This window comes from Triturus cristatus, chromosome 2_2 (genome assembly GCF_964204655.1).
Source record: "Triturus cristatus chromosome 2_2, aTriCri1.1, whole genome shotgun sequence".
Lineage (NCBI taxonomy): Eukaryota > Metazoa > Chordata > Amphibia > Caudata > Salamandridae > Triturus > Triturus cristatus.
The window spans coordinates 95,141,865-95,159,916 of NC_140582.1; the positions used below are offsets into that span (position 1 = coordinate 95,141,865).

At 48.1% G+C, this 18,052-nt stretch overlaps 1 protein-coding gene across 3 annotated transcripts in view; it reads left to right on the forward strand.

Moving 5' to 3' along the window:
* Window positions 1-18,052, forward strand: part of PAX5 (paired box 5) — a 521,765-nt gene that overhangs the window by 359,731 nt on the left and 143,982 nt on the right. For all 3 annotated transcript variants that reach the window (XM_085641098.1, XM_085641099.1, XM_085641100.1), the window contains one exon: window positions 254-383. In XM_085641098.1, the coding sequence (XP_085497224.1) occupies window positions 254-383 (130 nt within the window). The remainder of the gene's footprint in view (window positions 1-253; window positions 384-18,052) is intronic.

The following is an 18,052-nucleotide window of genomic DNA, read 5'->3' on the forward strand; positions in this document are numbered from 1 at the left end:
CACCGTCTCATTGCTCGTTATGCTTTCCAGAGGTTGCCAAGTTACAACAAATTTAGATTTGGTTACATCTCAAGCAAAGTAGGTGTAGTAGCTGTTTTTCTTGTGATAAAATGTGTAGCTGCAGTGAAATCATTTCGACTATGAATGAGTTGCCATAGGTGACTACCATTATTCTGAGTTCTTGCTTTTGAAAATATATATTAATATATATATATCTATTGCTGTTGACTTCCATTGTATGCATTCTTTGCAGTCGTCCGAATACTCAGCCATGGCCTCTCTAGCTGGTGGATTGGATGACATGAAGTCCAGCCTAAGCAGTCCCACTGCTGTGGATATTGGAGCTGGTGTCCCCGGGCCGCAGTCGTACCCCATTGTGACAGGTAAGGAGAGCCGCCATTGACTTTTGCTGCAGCCTGTTTGCACTAAACCGGTCACCATTGTTTGATATATTGGGTTGGTATCCTTCTATGGTCATGCAATGCATGTTTAAGAAAAACAAAGTTGCAGTGCTCTGTGATTTGCTAGTTCAGGAGACTGCTTTGTCATTTTTTTGATTATCACCTGAGCAGTGAGCGCTCTTGACTATGTGTTACATGGGATTACCAATACATTCTGCTTCACACTACAGCACTTACTAGACCTCAGCATGCATTGCAAAACTCAGTTCAGATTATTGGAAGAGAGGTCCAGCAGCAATGGCTAGCATTTTTTTAGAAAAGGATTGAGTTTTTTAAACCTGGTTTGCGGAGCTGATCTGTCAGTAGAAAGGCATTCCATGTGCCATAGAACCATCAATCGATCTACCATACTATTCACCTTGAAATACTATTGGTACGTGACTGGGACTATACTTTTCTCTTTGATTGATTGTTAGAAAAATCATGCCTCATGACTCATGGGCAACATACACCCTGTATCATTCTAGCCTACCCCTCCCCCCCTTGGAGAAGAGGTAGTTCTGTCGCTTATGCTTTGTGGATAAGCCCGCTTTATTGGATAAGGCAGAGCTTACACCACCTTACAAACTTCGGCTTTGGCAGCACACTCTGATTGGCTCCCAACCAATGTTGCAATACTAAACACTAACCCACCTCCACCCCTAATCATTGCCAACTACTTAATGCACAAACCCCCCCCCTCGCTTCACATAACACGCTTCTAACAATTGTAACTATTAACTTTATATTTCTCATTCTTTACTCCTGCATCCCAGTCAACTTCCCTCCCCGCTAGCTTGAATCTCTAGGCTCGGGCTGGCTTCTGTTCCCTCATTGATTATTTCTTTCCCTGTGTTTCTCCTTTTCTAACCTTCCCAGTTCTTCCCCTGCCTTACCATGAGCACTGTCCTTCTGCTTACTTCCAGTGACAAAATATACATGCACAACAATGTACCCCATGCAGCCTGCTTCCAAAACAACCTTCCAAGTATGTACCAGGGAGAATAGTGAGCTCTGGGTCACACTGAGGGAATTAATTTCTCCCTTGGTGCATGTGCATTAATGCAATGACTTGGAAGCCCAATGGTCTCTGACATCATGCTTATGCACGCCGCTCCTCAGGATTACCCAGTGGTTGCCTCTTCTCTGCACACAGCCCGTCTGGAGGAAAAAATACTCATGGTGCATACGCTTTGGAGAAAAGGCCAATTTATTGAAATTAGGCAGAGCCAGCAATATCTTGCAGCCTGTGTCTTAGCCCCCCCACTCTAAATGGCCCTAACGGATCTTCAAACAGGCCCAATTGCTGAAAATAAGATTGTCTGAAAGTGTGTTCACCAGCTCACTTTATAATGGAGTGTCCACAAATCAACATGTTTTCCTCGGTGTACCCTCAGTCACCCACTGCTGAAATAAAAACTCATCATTGTTCACCTACTCTTGTTGCCTCACGCAATGCCATTTCTTACTAGACTTCCATCTACCCAATCTTCTAATTCTGTTCTCACCTCAATGCAAACTACTAAACTCACCCACTCAAGAAGTTATTTGAACATCTCAAAAATGGCAGATGATACAGAGCAGCCTATAGGCACTACTCTGTCAATAAAGATCTTTCTTCCAAACTGAATCCAGGAAAGAGGGACATCGTCTGGATGCACTGGGAGTAAACTGAATGCTGACTTTATGACACCCTGCTGTCCTCATATATTCTTTGCAGATTTGGTTGCTACAACCACTGAGCCTGCCTTCTCCTGCTCACTGCCTCCCTCTTTCGCTTTCTTACCCCCAAGTCTCCCATCCCATTATCTGTTTTGCTTCCTCCACCTGGTCTTCTGTCTGGTTTCTGTCTTGGAACCCCATCTTTTTCCCTTCAGCTGTCTCTGCCAGATTCGTTTTCGCTAGAAACCTATCATGTTATTCCTACCACACTCCTAAGTCCCGGCCCACTTCAGACTCGTCTCACTAGCTTCTCTCTCTCCTCTCCTGTGTCTTCCTTGCTTGTTGTAACTGCCTTTACTCCTTGTCTTCTATCGGCTCCATCCTCCATGGATTGTAGCTCACTGCTCTTCTTCCCCCCTCTCCTTCCCTCCAATAACTATTCTTCGTTCTTCTGCCTTGCTCTCTTAGGTACCACCACCACTGAAGTCATTGTATACGCAACTCTCCCACTATTGCCTACGATTGGGCCTTGTCCTCTTCTGACTGGCTCTCTTCTGAGTCAAAAGGGAGGGGGGAGTACACTTCTTCTCATACCAGCGCAGTTCACCCAATTGCATTATAGTAAACGAAGTACGCTTACTTCAAAGTTGCTGTAGTTTTCCACCAAAGTTGGTGCAGGTAGTGCAGTTATCTCTAGACACATGTTTCCGAGTTTAGCCCCTCATCAGTAGAGAGCAGAAGTAGGAGAGATTAGAGAAAAGTCATCTGGGTTTGCTGATATGCTGCCCAAGTCTTCACAGATCACAATACCACTCCACAGGCACACAGGTGCATCCCAGGTGAGCTTATCAGCTCGTTGGCTCAAGGGGGCCTTTCAGACACAAGAGGGTGGGAGCACACTGCCTCTCATCCCAGCACAGTTCAGTCATTGCATTCTGGTAAATGCAGTATACTTCAAAGTTGCTGTAGTTTTTCACCAAAGTTTGTGCAGGTAGTGCTCTTAGCTCTAGACATGTATTTCTGGGTTTAGCCTTTCATCAGTAGGGAGCAGCAGTAGTGTAGAGCAGAGAAAATTAATCATGGAATGCTGAAATGTTGCCCAAGTCTTCACAGCTCACAGTACCACGCCACAGGCAAACAAGTACATGGTTGTCAATGTTAATGATCCCTTGTTCTTTAGGAGCAATCTGCTCTCTTTCTACTAGTTGTCTGGAAGGCCCATTCTACAGTCAGGGAGGCTCTCCTTGCTGCTCCCCCTTTGTCACTTTAGGGTGCAAACATGCCATGGTCACCACCAAAGCTACCCCTGTGTGTGCTGCTCTTTTGGACCAATGTGTTTATTCCTGCACAGTGGAGCCCCCGTTTCCTTAAAGGGACTAATGCCCCAATACCCTCAGCAATACCATTGTGTCCCTCCTCGCTTCCTCAGCAGGAGCACTTACCAGAGCCACCAAACCGCTTTGCATCACACTGAAGGAATGCATTGCTCACTTAGCTCATGTGCAGCAATGCAACAACAGTGCATCTCAAAAGCCACCCAAGGTACCATAAAGAAGAACCGAGCGGAAGTGAGGTCATAGATCTCTCCGCACAGGCCCCACTTTGTGATCATGTGGTTTGATGGGTCAGTACAGCATGAGGGAAATGCTTCATTGGTCCTGGCCATTTCACAACACTTCCCAGGGTCCAGCACTCTGCAGCACAACAGTCACCGACACAGCAATCGCTGGTAAAGAGGTAGGACATGAGGCTTAATAAAGTGCTGCACGGAAATCAGAGCACTTTAGAAAAGTATATGCAAGTTGAGCATCATCTGTCTAACCTGTAACAATGCATGGAAAAGCAACTATGTGCCAGCAGTATAATAACTTGCCCTGCAACATCAGTGTTCATGTGGACGGGGTGGTGGGGGTAAATGTAGCGCACACTTGTATTCGATGGGCTGATTTAGAGCTCAGACCTTAAGGAGGTAGGCCTACGCAGTGAGGAGAAGTGTTCTGAGACTCGACATGTGAGTCACTTAGCTTTCTAAACGTTGACGCTCCCAAGTATGTCCATGCATACTGAGTTAGGCATATTTCTCTGCTTGCCTCAAACTTAGTAGAGGAATAGAAAAAACATTCAGATATTCAAGGACAGAATAATTTACTATTCTAACCCCAGGCCTCGAATATTTGGGGAAAGCACACTTTTGGGCGTCTCACAGTAGTCTCAGTAAGCAGGAACCCAAACAAACAGGCGTGCCAGTTTCCATGTCTATATAACTTTGCATGCTCCACAAAGACTGGACGGCACTGACGCATGGGAAGCTTCAGCCCACTGATCACCTGCAGGTCTGCTGTCTGTGGTGGCACAGTGAGCAAAAAACATGATGGACTATAATGCATCCCAGAGTCATGACTATGGCTGACATGATTTCACGCATTCCATTAATGATCTTTTATGGTTCTGTGCATATGTCACCCTGGGCCTACTCTCTTCCGTTTGGGTGCGGGCGATGATAGTTGTGATCAGATGTTAGACTGCAGGGAGGCTGTTAGCATGGCCCTGTCTCCCTCTTCAGAAACACATGTTGAACACCAGTGATGACAATGACACTGGAGTCCCTACCTCAAGCAGCGGTGCATACTCCTGCATGACGTGCTGGCCAGGTATTGCAGCAAGACATCCATTTTCATGAAATCTGGCTTGATGGCCCTTGATTGTTTGTGACCATCTCTCTGTGCACAGCAGCAACGGCCCAGAATATAGCTGTATAAACACTGCCTTGGTATGCAGATTCACACTACCTTGTGCTGATTTGGGGAGAATATGATAGTAGGGAGCATATTTATGAATTTGTGGCGCAGGGCAGTGAAGCAAGTCACCTTGCTGCACGGCCCTGCATCACAGGAAGAGGGCAGGAATACGCCATATTTATCCAATATGGCACAATCTTTTCCCTTGCGCTGGTACCTTTTTGGCAGCCTAGCACCAACACATGCACCCTTGCACCATGGTGCAAGTGTGCCTGTGTTGTAGGCAGGATTGTTTTTGTGCATGAAGGTATAGCTTCCTGCACAAAAACAATCCTGAGAGGCTTCTTTCTCTTTCTATGTGTGCTGCAAAACGAGGAGAAATAAACATGTTTCTCCTCGTTACGCGTCTCCTGGGTGTGCGTATATTTTTGGCGCATTCCCAGGTTTGCACGGTCTTGTAAATCTGGTAATGCAACAGAATACCGTGGTAGTTGCATGGGAACACCCACGCAACACACATGGAACACCAACCCAGGGCAGAGTAACGCAATGCAGTGATTTGCTCTGTGTTGTGCTATTCCAGATTTTTGGAGCCACTCAAAGCCATGCAAAGTGGCTTTGCTTGGCTTAAAAAATCTGACTTAAGGTTTGCGTCACTCTTTCAACAGAAAACGTGTCATAAATAGTGCCCTAGGAGACTTTCGACCCTAAATGAAGAGTTATTTTTTTGCCTCCTCCCTTTTCTGTCAGTGAACTTTACTTTGGTAATCTGGTATCTAATTGTAATTGCATTTATATAGCGCTTACTACCCCTGATGAGGCGTTGAAATTGCCCGTGGCAAAGTAAGCTGCTGCCTGCAATAGCCGTCTAAACCTAGATACACTGTAACCTTGAAAAGATTATTTTCTTTTTATGGACTTGAAGCTAGTGCAGTAGTTCCCCTTCGACTGTACTTGATGCAAAGAAAAAAAAATTAAAGTTGTGAACAAATCTTTACTAATTAACACGTGTGATGAAAAAGGTGAAATATGCGTCTAATAAATAGCACAAAAGTACTTTAATTGGTAACAATGATTTTTGTTTTTAATGCTGCAGAATACAACTGTAATTTAAACCACTTTGTAGTGTCAGTGCAACTTGGCATTTACAGTGCTCATTTATAGGCGAAATATAAGGTATTCACATTAACTGGGAAACGCAGCGGGTACGGATAAACAAACTATACCTAATAATTCATCTGTGACACCGAAGATAGCCTTCCCACTCCCTGCAAACCTTAACTTTTCTCCCAATCTCACGGTTTCTCTATTTTTAACGGCACTAATGTTGCATTACTTTTATTTTTGAAAAATATGCTCGGGTTGCTCCACCAATTAGTGCTAGCAAGTGGATTGCGCTGTGTGCCACACCTTGAGCCATTAACACATCATTAGTCAGCACCACAGTGTTTTCTGGAACGTCCAGTTTTTATTTTAAGAATTATTATAGTGAGCCTACAAGTCCCAGGATGCAAGTGCTGTTGGGTAAAAAGGCAAGAGTGAGTCCACTTCAAATCTCTTCCCCATGGGATACATAGTATACGTTTTGCTGCGTGCCGCAATTACACAACGCAGTTTGGTTTTAAATATTGTATTCTATTGTAGCGCTTACTACCCCAGGCGAGGCATCAAAGCGCTTTTCGGTCTGTAGCATGCTACTCCAGAACCCAAAAAGCATTACTGGTGGATTAGTATGGTGAAATTTGAGTTAATTTGAGCGGTGGACATGTGAGTCTGTTAGCTAGATTGAAAAGGATAAGTATGTTTTTATTTTCTTTATTGTTTTGTAAACTGCTTATACCACTCCAAGGTGTCTTCTAAGTGCTTTGTCGGTGGTGGGCACCATTACAAGCATGGGGCTGGAATGTTGCGTCTTCAGAGACATCTTATCTAGCTGTCTGTTCATGCTTCAGGGGCCAGCTTGTATGTTCTGAGCTAGCAGCCTATCCAATGAGATGTATCTACAGGCCTTTCCGAAATCTAGAAAGATCCTTCAGCCCCCCAAAACTTTTATACTCCTCTGGGTGAACGGAGAGTCTGATCTGGGCTGCTGGCTATAGTCATCTGGTTGGCAGATAAGGTGTTATCTAGTTGAAAAGACACGAGGTCTCACATTGGTCGAGTGGCCTTTACAAAGCAAAGAATTTGAAATTGACAGCCTGATTGGTCGGAGCAGATAAAGCATCAACTTCGTCAGAGCTGCGTTGCAATCATTCCTACATCTGCGTCCAAATGTTCTGAGATGCTTTCTGAGGCACTCAGTCCGGCTGTAGACTGAAGCGTGCAGCCCAAAAGTTATGTAGAGAACATTTCAGGTTAGAGTTGATCTACTCTTTCTAGTTATAAATGAATCATACCATTATTTTCTTACTTCCGGGATGCACAACAAATATTGGCAAGGTACTGGTACCTGCTGGATTCACATATCTACAACAGATGGTGAAGCGTAACGCATATGGTCCCTTGCATTCAGTATTTTGGGCATACGGGGGCATACTTCTATGCTGCTATTGCTGTCAGTTTTGTTTGTCTCTTTTATGACCTCTTTCTTTAGTCACTGCTGCTAAACGTCAGTGTCTTTCAGGTGCTTGTTTGTGTTTCTGCACCTGTCCTCCATTCAGCTCTAGAGTCCTCTGTCTCCTAGGATGAGAGCTGCTGTACCTTTCAAATAGCCCCATTTATTCTGTCCGGTGGTAGGACTTCCCACTAGAGTGTCAATATGGCCTTTCTCCTTTGTACATCTCTTCTTCTTTATTGAATCTGAGGTCTTTCCTAGGTTGCAAATTGTTGCCCAGTGAATGACAATCTGTAGGAATCACAAGAAAACATGTGAAAAAGCAAGATGTTGTAGTTGTGTATCAGCCCGTCCCTTTCATAGATTAGTGCTCAGATGATCCGGAAAGGTGTAACTTCTAAGAGGAAGAGTGCTCCACTAGGAGCAAGATTCTTTCACAAGTTGACACTTTAAGCCAAGGTCTTCGTTCTCAAGGATCGAAGGGGCTATGTTCACAAATGGATGTCCACTACGTCATTCAAGAATGCAAGTGTAGTTCCACAGTCCAATGAGAATGGCATCTCAAAGGGTGAAGTACCAGCACACTTGTCAGAGGCAAGAACAGTTTGCTGTGTTTTGCTCTCAGTGCAGTAGGACATGCAGCCTGTTTGCGAGTCGGGCATACACCGTATAACTCTACCCTGCTTCCATACTGTAGAAAATTGAAGTATGGTGTTCTTCAGTTCATGCTGGTGAATATGGCTTCAACGGGGTGCATTATCACTTTACATTTTCCTGAACAAGCATCAGATGCCCTTGATTAAAAGAAGCACGGGAAAGGCTGGAACTCACCATCCAATTTTCTATCACTTAAAAGCCCCATGACCACCTTTGAAGGGAATCAGGGACCAGAACAGTGGGAGTGAAACTCAGAAATACCTGCTCAGATGGGAAAGTATGATAGTGGCTCTGGCGGAGGGCAGGCTGGTCTCACTTAAAACTGACAGTGCCAGAAACAAAATTGTGAGCTGAAAAGGCTTCCTTATTCAGGGTAAGACAAGAATGAGGGTAGAGAGTCCTTTGTGGTTTGGATGCCTGCTCTGCTGGTGAAAGCAAACTGACAAAGGATACAGCCAGACCTATTAAAATCACCCGCTACCACCAAACCAAAGTCAAAAAGACACCTGTAAAACCTGCCACTTGGGTTTCAGTCAGAGGAATTGATTTAATTGGATTTTTCTTCAGGGATTCATTGACATTCATGGGATTTTTGGAGACTGCTATCTCATGGTTTTTGGTGGTAGACTGGACTCTGCCAGGCATCCTGTCAGCCTCCACCAATCTTATTTAAAACAGACGCATAATTGAAATAATTGTTAACCTTTTAGGACGCTTTCCATTTTCTTTTCTGAAATCTGTTTCCTAGTCCTTTCAATATTCCCATCTATATTTATAAGAGTCATCAGAAGTCCTAATAAACCTGATGATGCACTACCTGTTAAAGAGCCACATGCTCACACGGCTTGGGGAATCCCTAAAAAACTTAAGTAAGAGATGAAACCAGTGATAATTACTCTCGGTGCATTACATAAGAGAATGAATGATTTTAAATCAGCCTTTATCCTCTGTGTGCCCAAGAAGCCGAGTCACCAGAGGAGGAGCCTAGCCAGCAACCATGATGGACGCGTAGGCACAGGGCTCCCGAGACTCACGCAGCCTCCCGCGATTATCCTGGATTTCATCCTGATCTTTTGAAGGAATACTACGGGTGAACCTACGCTGAGGACACCCCTGTTCTCAAAACTCAAATCGGACTCTGGGAACTTTACTTCTTCGGTCTTTGGGAAAGAGGCCTGCTCCGCGGCGCTGCCCCGGGCTCGGGTTGGCATCATCCCCGTGTCCCAATTGAACAACAACGGATCCGGAGCGTCAGGCTGACCCGTGCACCCCGGGTTTCACTTTCGCTTTTGACTCTCCTCAGTGACGTGGAGAGCGTGTGCCTGTGAAGGCTCCACATCTGAGCAGCCCGGAGGCCGGCGGGCGAGATCGGTAGCGGGAGCTGTCTACCACTGATTGCGGTGTGCCCCCCCAGGGAACCACTGCAACACACGGGCATCCGGTGGTTGGTTTCCCCTGCCGTGTGATGGCGGCCCGAATAGACGGGGACAAGCTAAGGCCCAAGGCTACCCGGAGAGGTGGCTATGTGCAGACGAATAACATGGATCGGTATGCCCATCAGAAGGGGTCTCCTGGTCCGAGTGGGCCCGCAGAGGGGGCTCCAGAGGGACCGTCATCCTCGGCGGAGCTGACACTTAACGATGTCATGGGTGCCATCGACGCCATGAAAGAAACGGTTGGCCAGCGGTTTGACTCTCTGGCCCACAAGCTGGACACCGTGTCAATTGATGTTAACCTACTCAGAGCGGACCTTTCGAAAACCAGCGACAGGGTCAATTCACTTGCTCTCACGACCTCGGGCCTCACGAAAGATGTTACTGACCTGCAGACGGAGCTTCACAGTCTGAGGGCCCTCACCGACCTCTCGGTCAAGCGGTTGGAGAATTTTGAAGGCCGGGCACGACGAAACAACGTGCGCATTGTAGGTGTGCCAGAGAGGTCGGAGGATGGGTCGGTGGATCTTTTTGTGGAGGAATTGATCCTGAATCACCTCGTGCTGAAGAGCCTCAGCAAATACTTCATGGTGGAGCGGGCCCACAGAGTCCCGGGGGGTCGACCGAAGCCGGTGGCCCCACCGCGTCCCATCATCGCCAGGATCTTTAACTTTAGGGACCGCGATGCCATCCTACAGACCTCCCGTGTAAATGGCCCGCTGAAGTACGAGAACGTGGACGTTAGCTTTTATCCTGACTTTACTCAGACAGTCCAAAAACAGCGCATGGGGTTTCTGACTGTGAAACGGCGTTTAAGAGACATGGGCCTGAAGTACGCCATGCTTTTCCCGGCTAAGCTTCGTGTTGAACTGGAGGACCAAACCCACTTCTTCGACCGGCCTGATGCCGTGGAGGAATGGCTTGATACATTGCATCGTCGGCGCGGGGGAGATGAGCGGACCGAGGACGACGGGGGTGGCTCGGCGGAGCACCCGTGAACTACTGAACTATTGTTCCTGGCTAGTCCCGTGTTGAACTCAGACTTTGGTCAGGGGTGACCTAGCACATGGGACTGCATTGCCCTTCCTTGTGTTGGGGGGCTGCGGGGTATCTGGTGAGACTCTTCCTCCTCCGGGGGAGTTTTCTTTCTTTTCGTAGACTAGGTTTATGTCGGGGCGACAGGCACACTGCGAGTTGGGGTGGCTAGATGTTCTAGTGCAGGGGTGCAGGGTGGGGGGTGTGTCATGGGAGTTGGGGGGGTGGTGGTGGGGGTGTTGTTGTTGTTTCAGGTTAGTTTTACACCAGGCGCTCGATGTTCTGTTTTTTGCTCTCGTAGTGGGTGGGACGATTGCTGTGGTTGGGATGGGGGGTTGCATATTTTAACATGGAATGTCAATGGCTTGGGGGATCGTGTGAAGCGAGGGGTGGTGCTACAATATCTGAAGCGTCTCTCTCCTGACATCGTCTTCTTGCAAGAGACGCATTTGGTGGGCAACTCCTGTCAGGCATTGAATAGACGGGGCTACCGTTTGGTGGCCCATTCCGGCTTTACCACTGGGTCCAGAGGGGTAGGCATTATGATCCGAGCCTCTCTCCCGCTGGAAATTGATGAGGTGAAGCACGATGACCGGGGGCGTTACGTAGGGCTGGTTGGCCGGTGGGAGGGTAGAACTTTATGTTTGGTTTCAGTTTACGTCCCCCCTGGGTTGCAGACTACCACCTTCGCTGATCTGGGAGGTCTATTGCTTGGGCTCCCTGAGGGCCTGTTGCTGGTTGGTGGGGATTTTAACTCTGTTGTGTCTGGTAGAGAGGATCGAAACCCGCCCAGAGACCTCCCTGGGGCGCACTCTTGGTTAGGTGGTTTTATTGACACTATGGGACTGGTTGACTGTTGGAGAACGATGCGCCCGGGGCTGGCTCAGTTTACGTTTCACTCTGGGGCCCACGGCTCCCTGTCTAGATTGGACTATGTACTGATGCCGGCCGCCCAAGCCCCAATGATTGGGGAAGTTAAACATCTTGCTCGTGGCATCTCGGATCATTCCCCGGTGCTGCTCCACTTGGATATTGCCTTGGGGGCTGGGGGGAGGGTGGCACCGATTAACCCCTGGTATCCCCGTGACCCCACAGTTCGTGCCCAACTGGTGAAGTCCCTGGACCGGTTTTTCGCGGAAAACCAGGGTTCCGTCGCGTCAGCTTTGACATTGTGGGAGGCCTTCAAGGTGGTGATCCGTGGGCAGGCGCTATCCCTGATCTCCCTTGCTAAAAAGTGCAAAAACGAAGAGGTAGTGCACCTAGAGTCTGACATAACTAGTATGGAAGGGGATCTTGGGCGGGGAGTCACGAGGGAGAAACTTCACGCCCTTAGCCTTAAGCAGTCGGACTATAGGGCGCTGGTTACGAATGCTGCGAAGCTTGCTAGTCGGGAACAGCAGGGGCGCTTGTATGATGTGGGTGACAAGGCTGGAAAATTGATTGCGTGGCTGGAAAAGAGCGAAAGAGTGAATCGAGTGGTTCCGGTGATTGTGCGTGCTGACGGTGTGAGTGTCACGGATCCCGGAGAGATAGTGACTTGTTTTGCAGATCATCTGCGTGACGTCTATACGTCGGTTTCGGATAGGCCGGAGGATGACTCTCGCCAATTGTTACGAGATATTACGTTGCCATGCCTCTCCGTCTCCGACAGAGATTTGATGGATGCGGCATTGACGAATGATGAGATAGCGCTGGCGATTCGCACACTCCGCTCCGGGAAGGCTTTGGGCCCGAATGGTCTGCCGATCGAGGTATACAAGCTTCGTCCTGAGACGCTGGCGCCTCATCTCCGTGAGATGTTTAATGCATCGCTTAAGGTGGGCTCCCTTTCGCTGGACCAACGGCTTGCAACGATTGTGGTTCTCCACAAAGAGGGGAAGCCGCGAGACGGTTGTGCGTCTTATAGGCCTATCTCACTCCTGAATGCTGAACCCAAAATTCTTGCGAAGGTCCTGGCAAATCGACTGGTTACTGTAATTGGCGACCTGGTTCATCCGGATCAGTCTGGTTTTATTCCGCATCGCAACACCGCGCTGAACCTGCGGCGCTTACATGGGGTTCTCGCAAGAGTCGACTGTATCCAGGAGCCCACCGTTTTGGCGTCTTTGGACGCCACGATGGCGTTCGATACGCTGGAATGGTCGTATCTTTGGGCAGCACTGGCTAAGTTTGGTTTTGGACCCGGATTCATTAAATGGGTGAAACTGTTGTATGTGGAGCCGCTGGCGCAGGTGGTGGTGAATGGTAGGGTGTCTGCCCCCTTTGTGCTCAGGAGGGGCACCCGTCAGGGTTCCCCCTTGTCCCCGCTTCTTTTTGCTCTTGCGCTCGAACCCCTGGCGGCTTGGCTACGGTGGGAACCCTCTATGGCGGGTATCCGGTGGACTCCGACGTTTGAGGACCGTGTGTCACTATACGCTGATGACATTTTACTCTACCTCACCTCGCCGCGGAAATCATTGCTGGTGATGTTTGACGTTTTGACCTCCTTCGGCCGCAATTCTGGGCTTGTTATTAATTGGGCTAAGTCCTGTGTATATGTGTTGGTTGGCGACCCCCCTCTTCTCCCTCGCGGCTGTCCGATTCAAATCGCTCATGCTGGATTCAAATATTTAGGCATCCACGTCTCCCTGTGTTCAGCGGATCGTTACTCTCTGAACCTGCTGCCGCCGCTTCAGCGGCTTCGGGCGGACGTGGTCCGGTGGCGGCGGCTTCCGTTATCGCCGCTGGGCAGGGCGGCCTTATTTAAAATGATGCCTCTGCCACGTTTTTTGTATGCCCTACAGAATACGCAGGATGTGGTGCCTGCACGATATTTTCGGGAGGTGGAAAGCCTGCAGCGACAGCTGGTGTGGGATGGGAGATCACGCATCGCTCTTGCTAAGCTGACTCTTCCATGGTACGATGGTGGCATAGCTCTTCCTGATATCAGACGGTATTACTGGGCATCCCAGCTGGTGGCAGTGAACCATGGGACGTATGGCCCGGCCTTGAACCCCGCGTATGAGATGGATAAGCTACTGTTGCCGGGTGGGGATTTCAATCGAATGCTTTATTCCAAGAAGGGACGCGCTAAACTCACGGGCCCCACGAACAATGCTGTACGCGCGTGGCATGGCGCCACTGCTGCTATGGGCTGGAAGGGTCGCCTGACTCGGGTGACTCCGCTGTATGCTTCTGAAGAGTTGGGCGGGCTGTGGCGCACTAAGGGATTTGAGAAGTGGGACACGATTGGTATTAGCCGCGTTGGGGATCTGTGGGCGAAGTGCGCTTTTAAAACGTTCGATGTCCTTCGGGTCGAATATAGACTGAGCGATAGGGAATTCTTTCGTTACGCGCAGATCCGCCACGCCCTGCTTTCTGCCTTTCCAAACCCGGCTGATATCCCTGAGGCCTCCAATTTGGAAGACCGCATACTTGATGGTTACTTGCCGGACAGCACCATTTCCCTGCTCTATAAAAAAATGATTAATACTCGCGCTGACCTCCTCACCCGCCTGCGAGAAGCATGGGTCGCTGATGGCCTAGAACTGGATGACGAGGACTGGGTCGCGGCTGTAGCCTCGCCGAGAGAGGTGGCCATACCCGCTCGCCTCAGATTTGTGCAGTTAAAGATACTACACAGGGTCTATGTTACCGGTCCCCGCTTGCTTCGCTTGGGATATTCGAGTGATGGTTTATGTAGGCGTGGCTGTGGCCTGCTTGGTACTTTTCTGCATATTTTGTGGGAATGCCCAGTGGTTGTCCGGTTCTGGTCTAGGGTGCATGCAGTAATGGAGGAGGTCACTGGTGTGGCCCTACTCCCGGAGGCGCGGCACTGTGTGTTGAATGTGTGGGAACCGACTGATTGTGACGCGGCCCAGGAGCGCTGGGTGACTCTGGGTAATATGATAGCCAAAAGAGACATCGCGCAGCTGTGGGGCTCGGGTAGGTCTCCTACGGTGTCGAAGTGGAGGGAAAACATGGACTGGTGCATGTTCCGGGAGAAAACCGTATATGTTGCTAGAGGCAAACCCAAAAAATGGAATAAGATGTGGGGTCCGTGGAACTCTTACCGTGGTGATATATGCACGCCCCCCCTGGTGATCGCCTCCGATGTGGCCCTGTCCCCTTAGCTCGGATATTCCTGTTCCTCCCTGTAATCGGTGCATGTGTGCTCCCCTGTCCCCCCTCCCGCCTCGCCTAATACTAGCGTTTCCTTATAGTGCCGCTGAGAGGCGGCTGCCCCCCCCCCCCTCCCCCCCGGGAGAGCAAGTCCCTGCTTATATAGTTTTCATGCCTGGTTTTAGTTTTGCTTGGTTGTTTTTCTTATAAAATGTTAATTCAAAACCTTCTTGTTGTATGGAGTCCAGTTGTGGGCAGATTAGCTGCCCCCCCGTGCAGGTTGCTCATTTGCTCATTGTAATGATTTTCCTTTTTGCACACTAGCGGCCGGCCTCGGAGGTTGTAGGCCCATGACTGTACATAACTGCTGTGTCAAATAAAGGTTTTTTTTAAAAAAAAGAAGCCGAGTCACCAACTCTGGGGCCAATTAGCAGGGGTTTCAATACTAATTTTTTCCCCTGAGAAATCGATAGAAATCTGGTCAGTTAAATCATGTGTTTGATTAGTTACAAAAAGGCAAACCACAAATAAACCCAGGCCACCATACCTTATATTTTCCTAAAAAACAAGTTAACAATATACAAATATTCTTATTAAAATTACTTTTCCTGACAGTGGGAGGATATGAAAAATTAAAATGGTCTTATTAGTATCCGCACTGGATTCTTTGGAGCAAATCTGTGGGGTGAACAAGGATGAATAGCTCCAAATATTATCTTTTATGATACTGTGTCTCAGGGCTTTAGCAACTTGAGGGAGAGTAAACAAGAAACCACTCGAATTTCAAACACAATGAAATGGATTTTTTTTCCCAAATGTATAAGATTGTACATTAAACACCTTAGGTGCCCAAGCACAATTTGGCCTCTAATCCTAATCCAGGTGCGTAAAGGAGTTTGTCCCTGAAACAGCATCATCAGTGAGGCACAAATTGCGACTGACGCAGGAGTTTACACCCTCAGTTTGTGGTCGGTAAAACCATATGTAAATTGTTGCTGCGAATTGCATGCATTGCATGCATTTCCTGTTTGTGTACCTCCAGAGCAGGTGAAAGCATGCACAGATTCCTCTTTCTGTGGAGTGGGGGTGTAATTTGTTATCAACTGCAAATTGTGCACCCACTAATGACCGGACCCAGCAATTTGGGTGGGACATGTAGCTATGTCTTGTGTAACTCAAGCTATAAATCTCTTTGTGTCTTTATCACTGGGTGACATGTCAAAGCCCGGCGCCCTTGTCCGTACAACGCAGAAGGGAGCTGTATGGCCTTTAAAAAAAAAATAAACCACACTCTTTCTTGCACATGCACTATGGTGCTCACTTGAATACATAGTGCATACTCTGCAGGCAGCACATCATGGAAACATGCAGCCGTCTCATGTTCAGTGGGGGCTGACACAGATAAATACTGGTGGGGTGGGTGGATGGGGTACGGGGGGAGAGAGGGCCAGCGTAAAACACACAGTGGATGGCTTTAATAAAGAAAAAAAACACTTACCAGGCCCTGAGACAGCATCACGACTCCCAATCCAATCATCTGCTTCTCTCAAGCATGAGAGCTGTGTGGGGATTGGTTTGAGCGGGCTGAATTAATGCTCGCTCAGGAACAGGGAGTTTGTTCCGTCTCTCCAACCGGGCTGTGAAATAAAGCTGAGTTGGGGAAATTTAAGTACGCATGTCAGTTTGGCCGGACGGCCAGCCACACTGACATGCGCACTTAAAAGTGCACATCCCACCCCTCCTCCCCCTTCCATGGCCCAGCCCGGCCCCTCCCTACACGCGCTGGCTCAGCCAGCAGCTGAAAAATAAAACAATAGTAAATTATTGTTTTATTTTTCAGCTGCTGGCTCTGAGCCAGTGGGGCGATGCTACCCCTCCATTACGGAGGAGCAGCAAATGCGCATGTATGTATAGGCATGCAACAGAACTGTGTACCTGTCTCTGAAGTAATTGTACTGTATAGTAATGTCAATTAATACTGTAACCGTGTGATTTAGTGTATGTGCTGCTGTCAGTAGCGCATACATTACCAAATGTGGTTTTGCATTTGTGCACCAATTCATGATACTGCCCATGGAGCAATGATCTGTGTCTCTGTAGTATGCTGCCTACCGCAGGCACTTCCCCATGGGCCAGCACGTGTGCCACATAGAATTAGATTTTGTTAAAAAAGCAGCATTCATCCCTTTGTTCGGTGTCTGTGCACAATAGTGTATGTTCTCATGATGTGGCCTGAGGTTGCTTCAAAAACACCCAGTACATCAAAGCATGAAACTAAACAGTGCTTAATTTGTAAAACAATAAGTGCCAGGGCTCTCGTGAGGAGGCCACTTCAACTTGTACCACACATTGTCCCTGCCACTGCTGCCAATAATAGTAACAACACAACTACTAACCATCACACTCCTTCAAGTGTGACAATTCGGACTATTACAGGCCCTCATAGCTATAAGAATTGTTCGAGCTGCAGGTAATAGTCATTTTTAATGCAGATTGATTTAATATTTTTCGTTGTTGTGCTCATCTATAAATTAGCCAGACAACGCCACCTTGTGGCAGCTGTCACAAGCTCCAGAAATTGAAAATTAAGTGCCTGCCGAACATTAGAAACCACCGGCTCAAATTAAGCACTGAAACTAAAGCATAATGCCAGCCAAGCACCAACCAGTCACTCATCTCTTCAGTAAAACAGAAACATCCACTATAAAATGTCGGTATGCGCTTTAAGTTTAATCATCTCCCACGTTTATCCGGGAGATCAGTTGTGCCCCAACTGATCTAATGCTCACTGGACTTGCCTCCACAGGTTTTTATGTAGCAGTACTTCTTAACCCGAAGAGCTGCCACTTGCTAGTATAGTTTATAAGGACACTCTCCATTTGCAAGCGGTGACATACCCGCCTCCAGATCGCCGCAGTCAGCAGTTCTGAGCAGCTCTGATTGTTACTAATTGCCTGCAGATGCCTCCTCCGCTGCGCCAGTCTGCTGACTTCAGCTTGGTCCCCATCACTTTGGGAGGACAAAGTGGCACGGAAATTAACACCATGGCTGGGCCCTCTAAAGCAGCGCAGAGGGCAAATTGACAAATCCACTGCGTCGTCTGCAGCTGGACATCGCGTCACTTCACATTAGCAGCGTCTGTAAGTGACTAGGCCGAGCCTGGTCGGTGGCCAAGCCTCATTAAGCCAAATAAGGATTTTGTGTTGTATCCTTTGTGGATATGCTGGAAAATTGAACATCATTGAGTGCAATCAATAAGCACTTAAGAAATACCTTGGGTTACGAGGCTCACCACCACAAATAACCTAGAAAAAAGAATTTAGGAGACCATTCCATGACCGAAGGACCACATTTGCACACTGTGTATCTCCGTTGACAAGCTTGTTAGAGGTATTTTTATAGTGTGAACCTAGCCAGTGACCAATGGAGAGA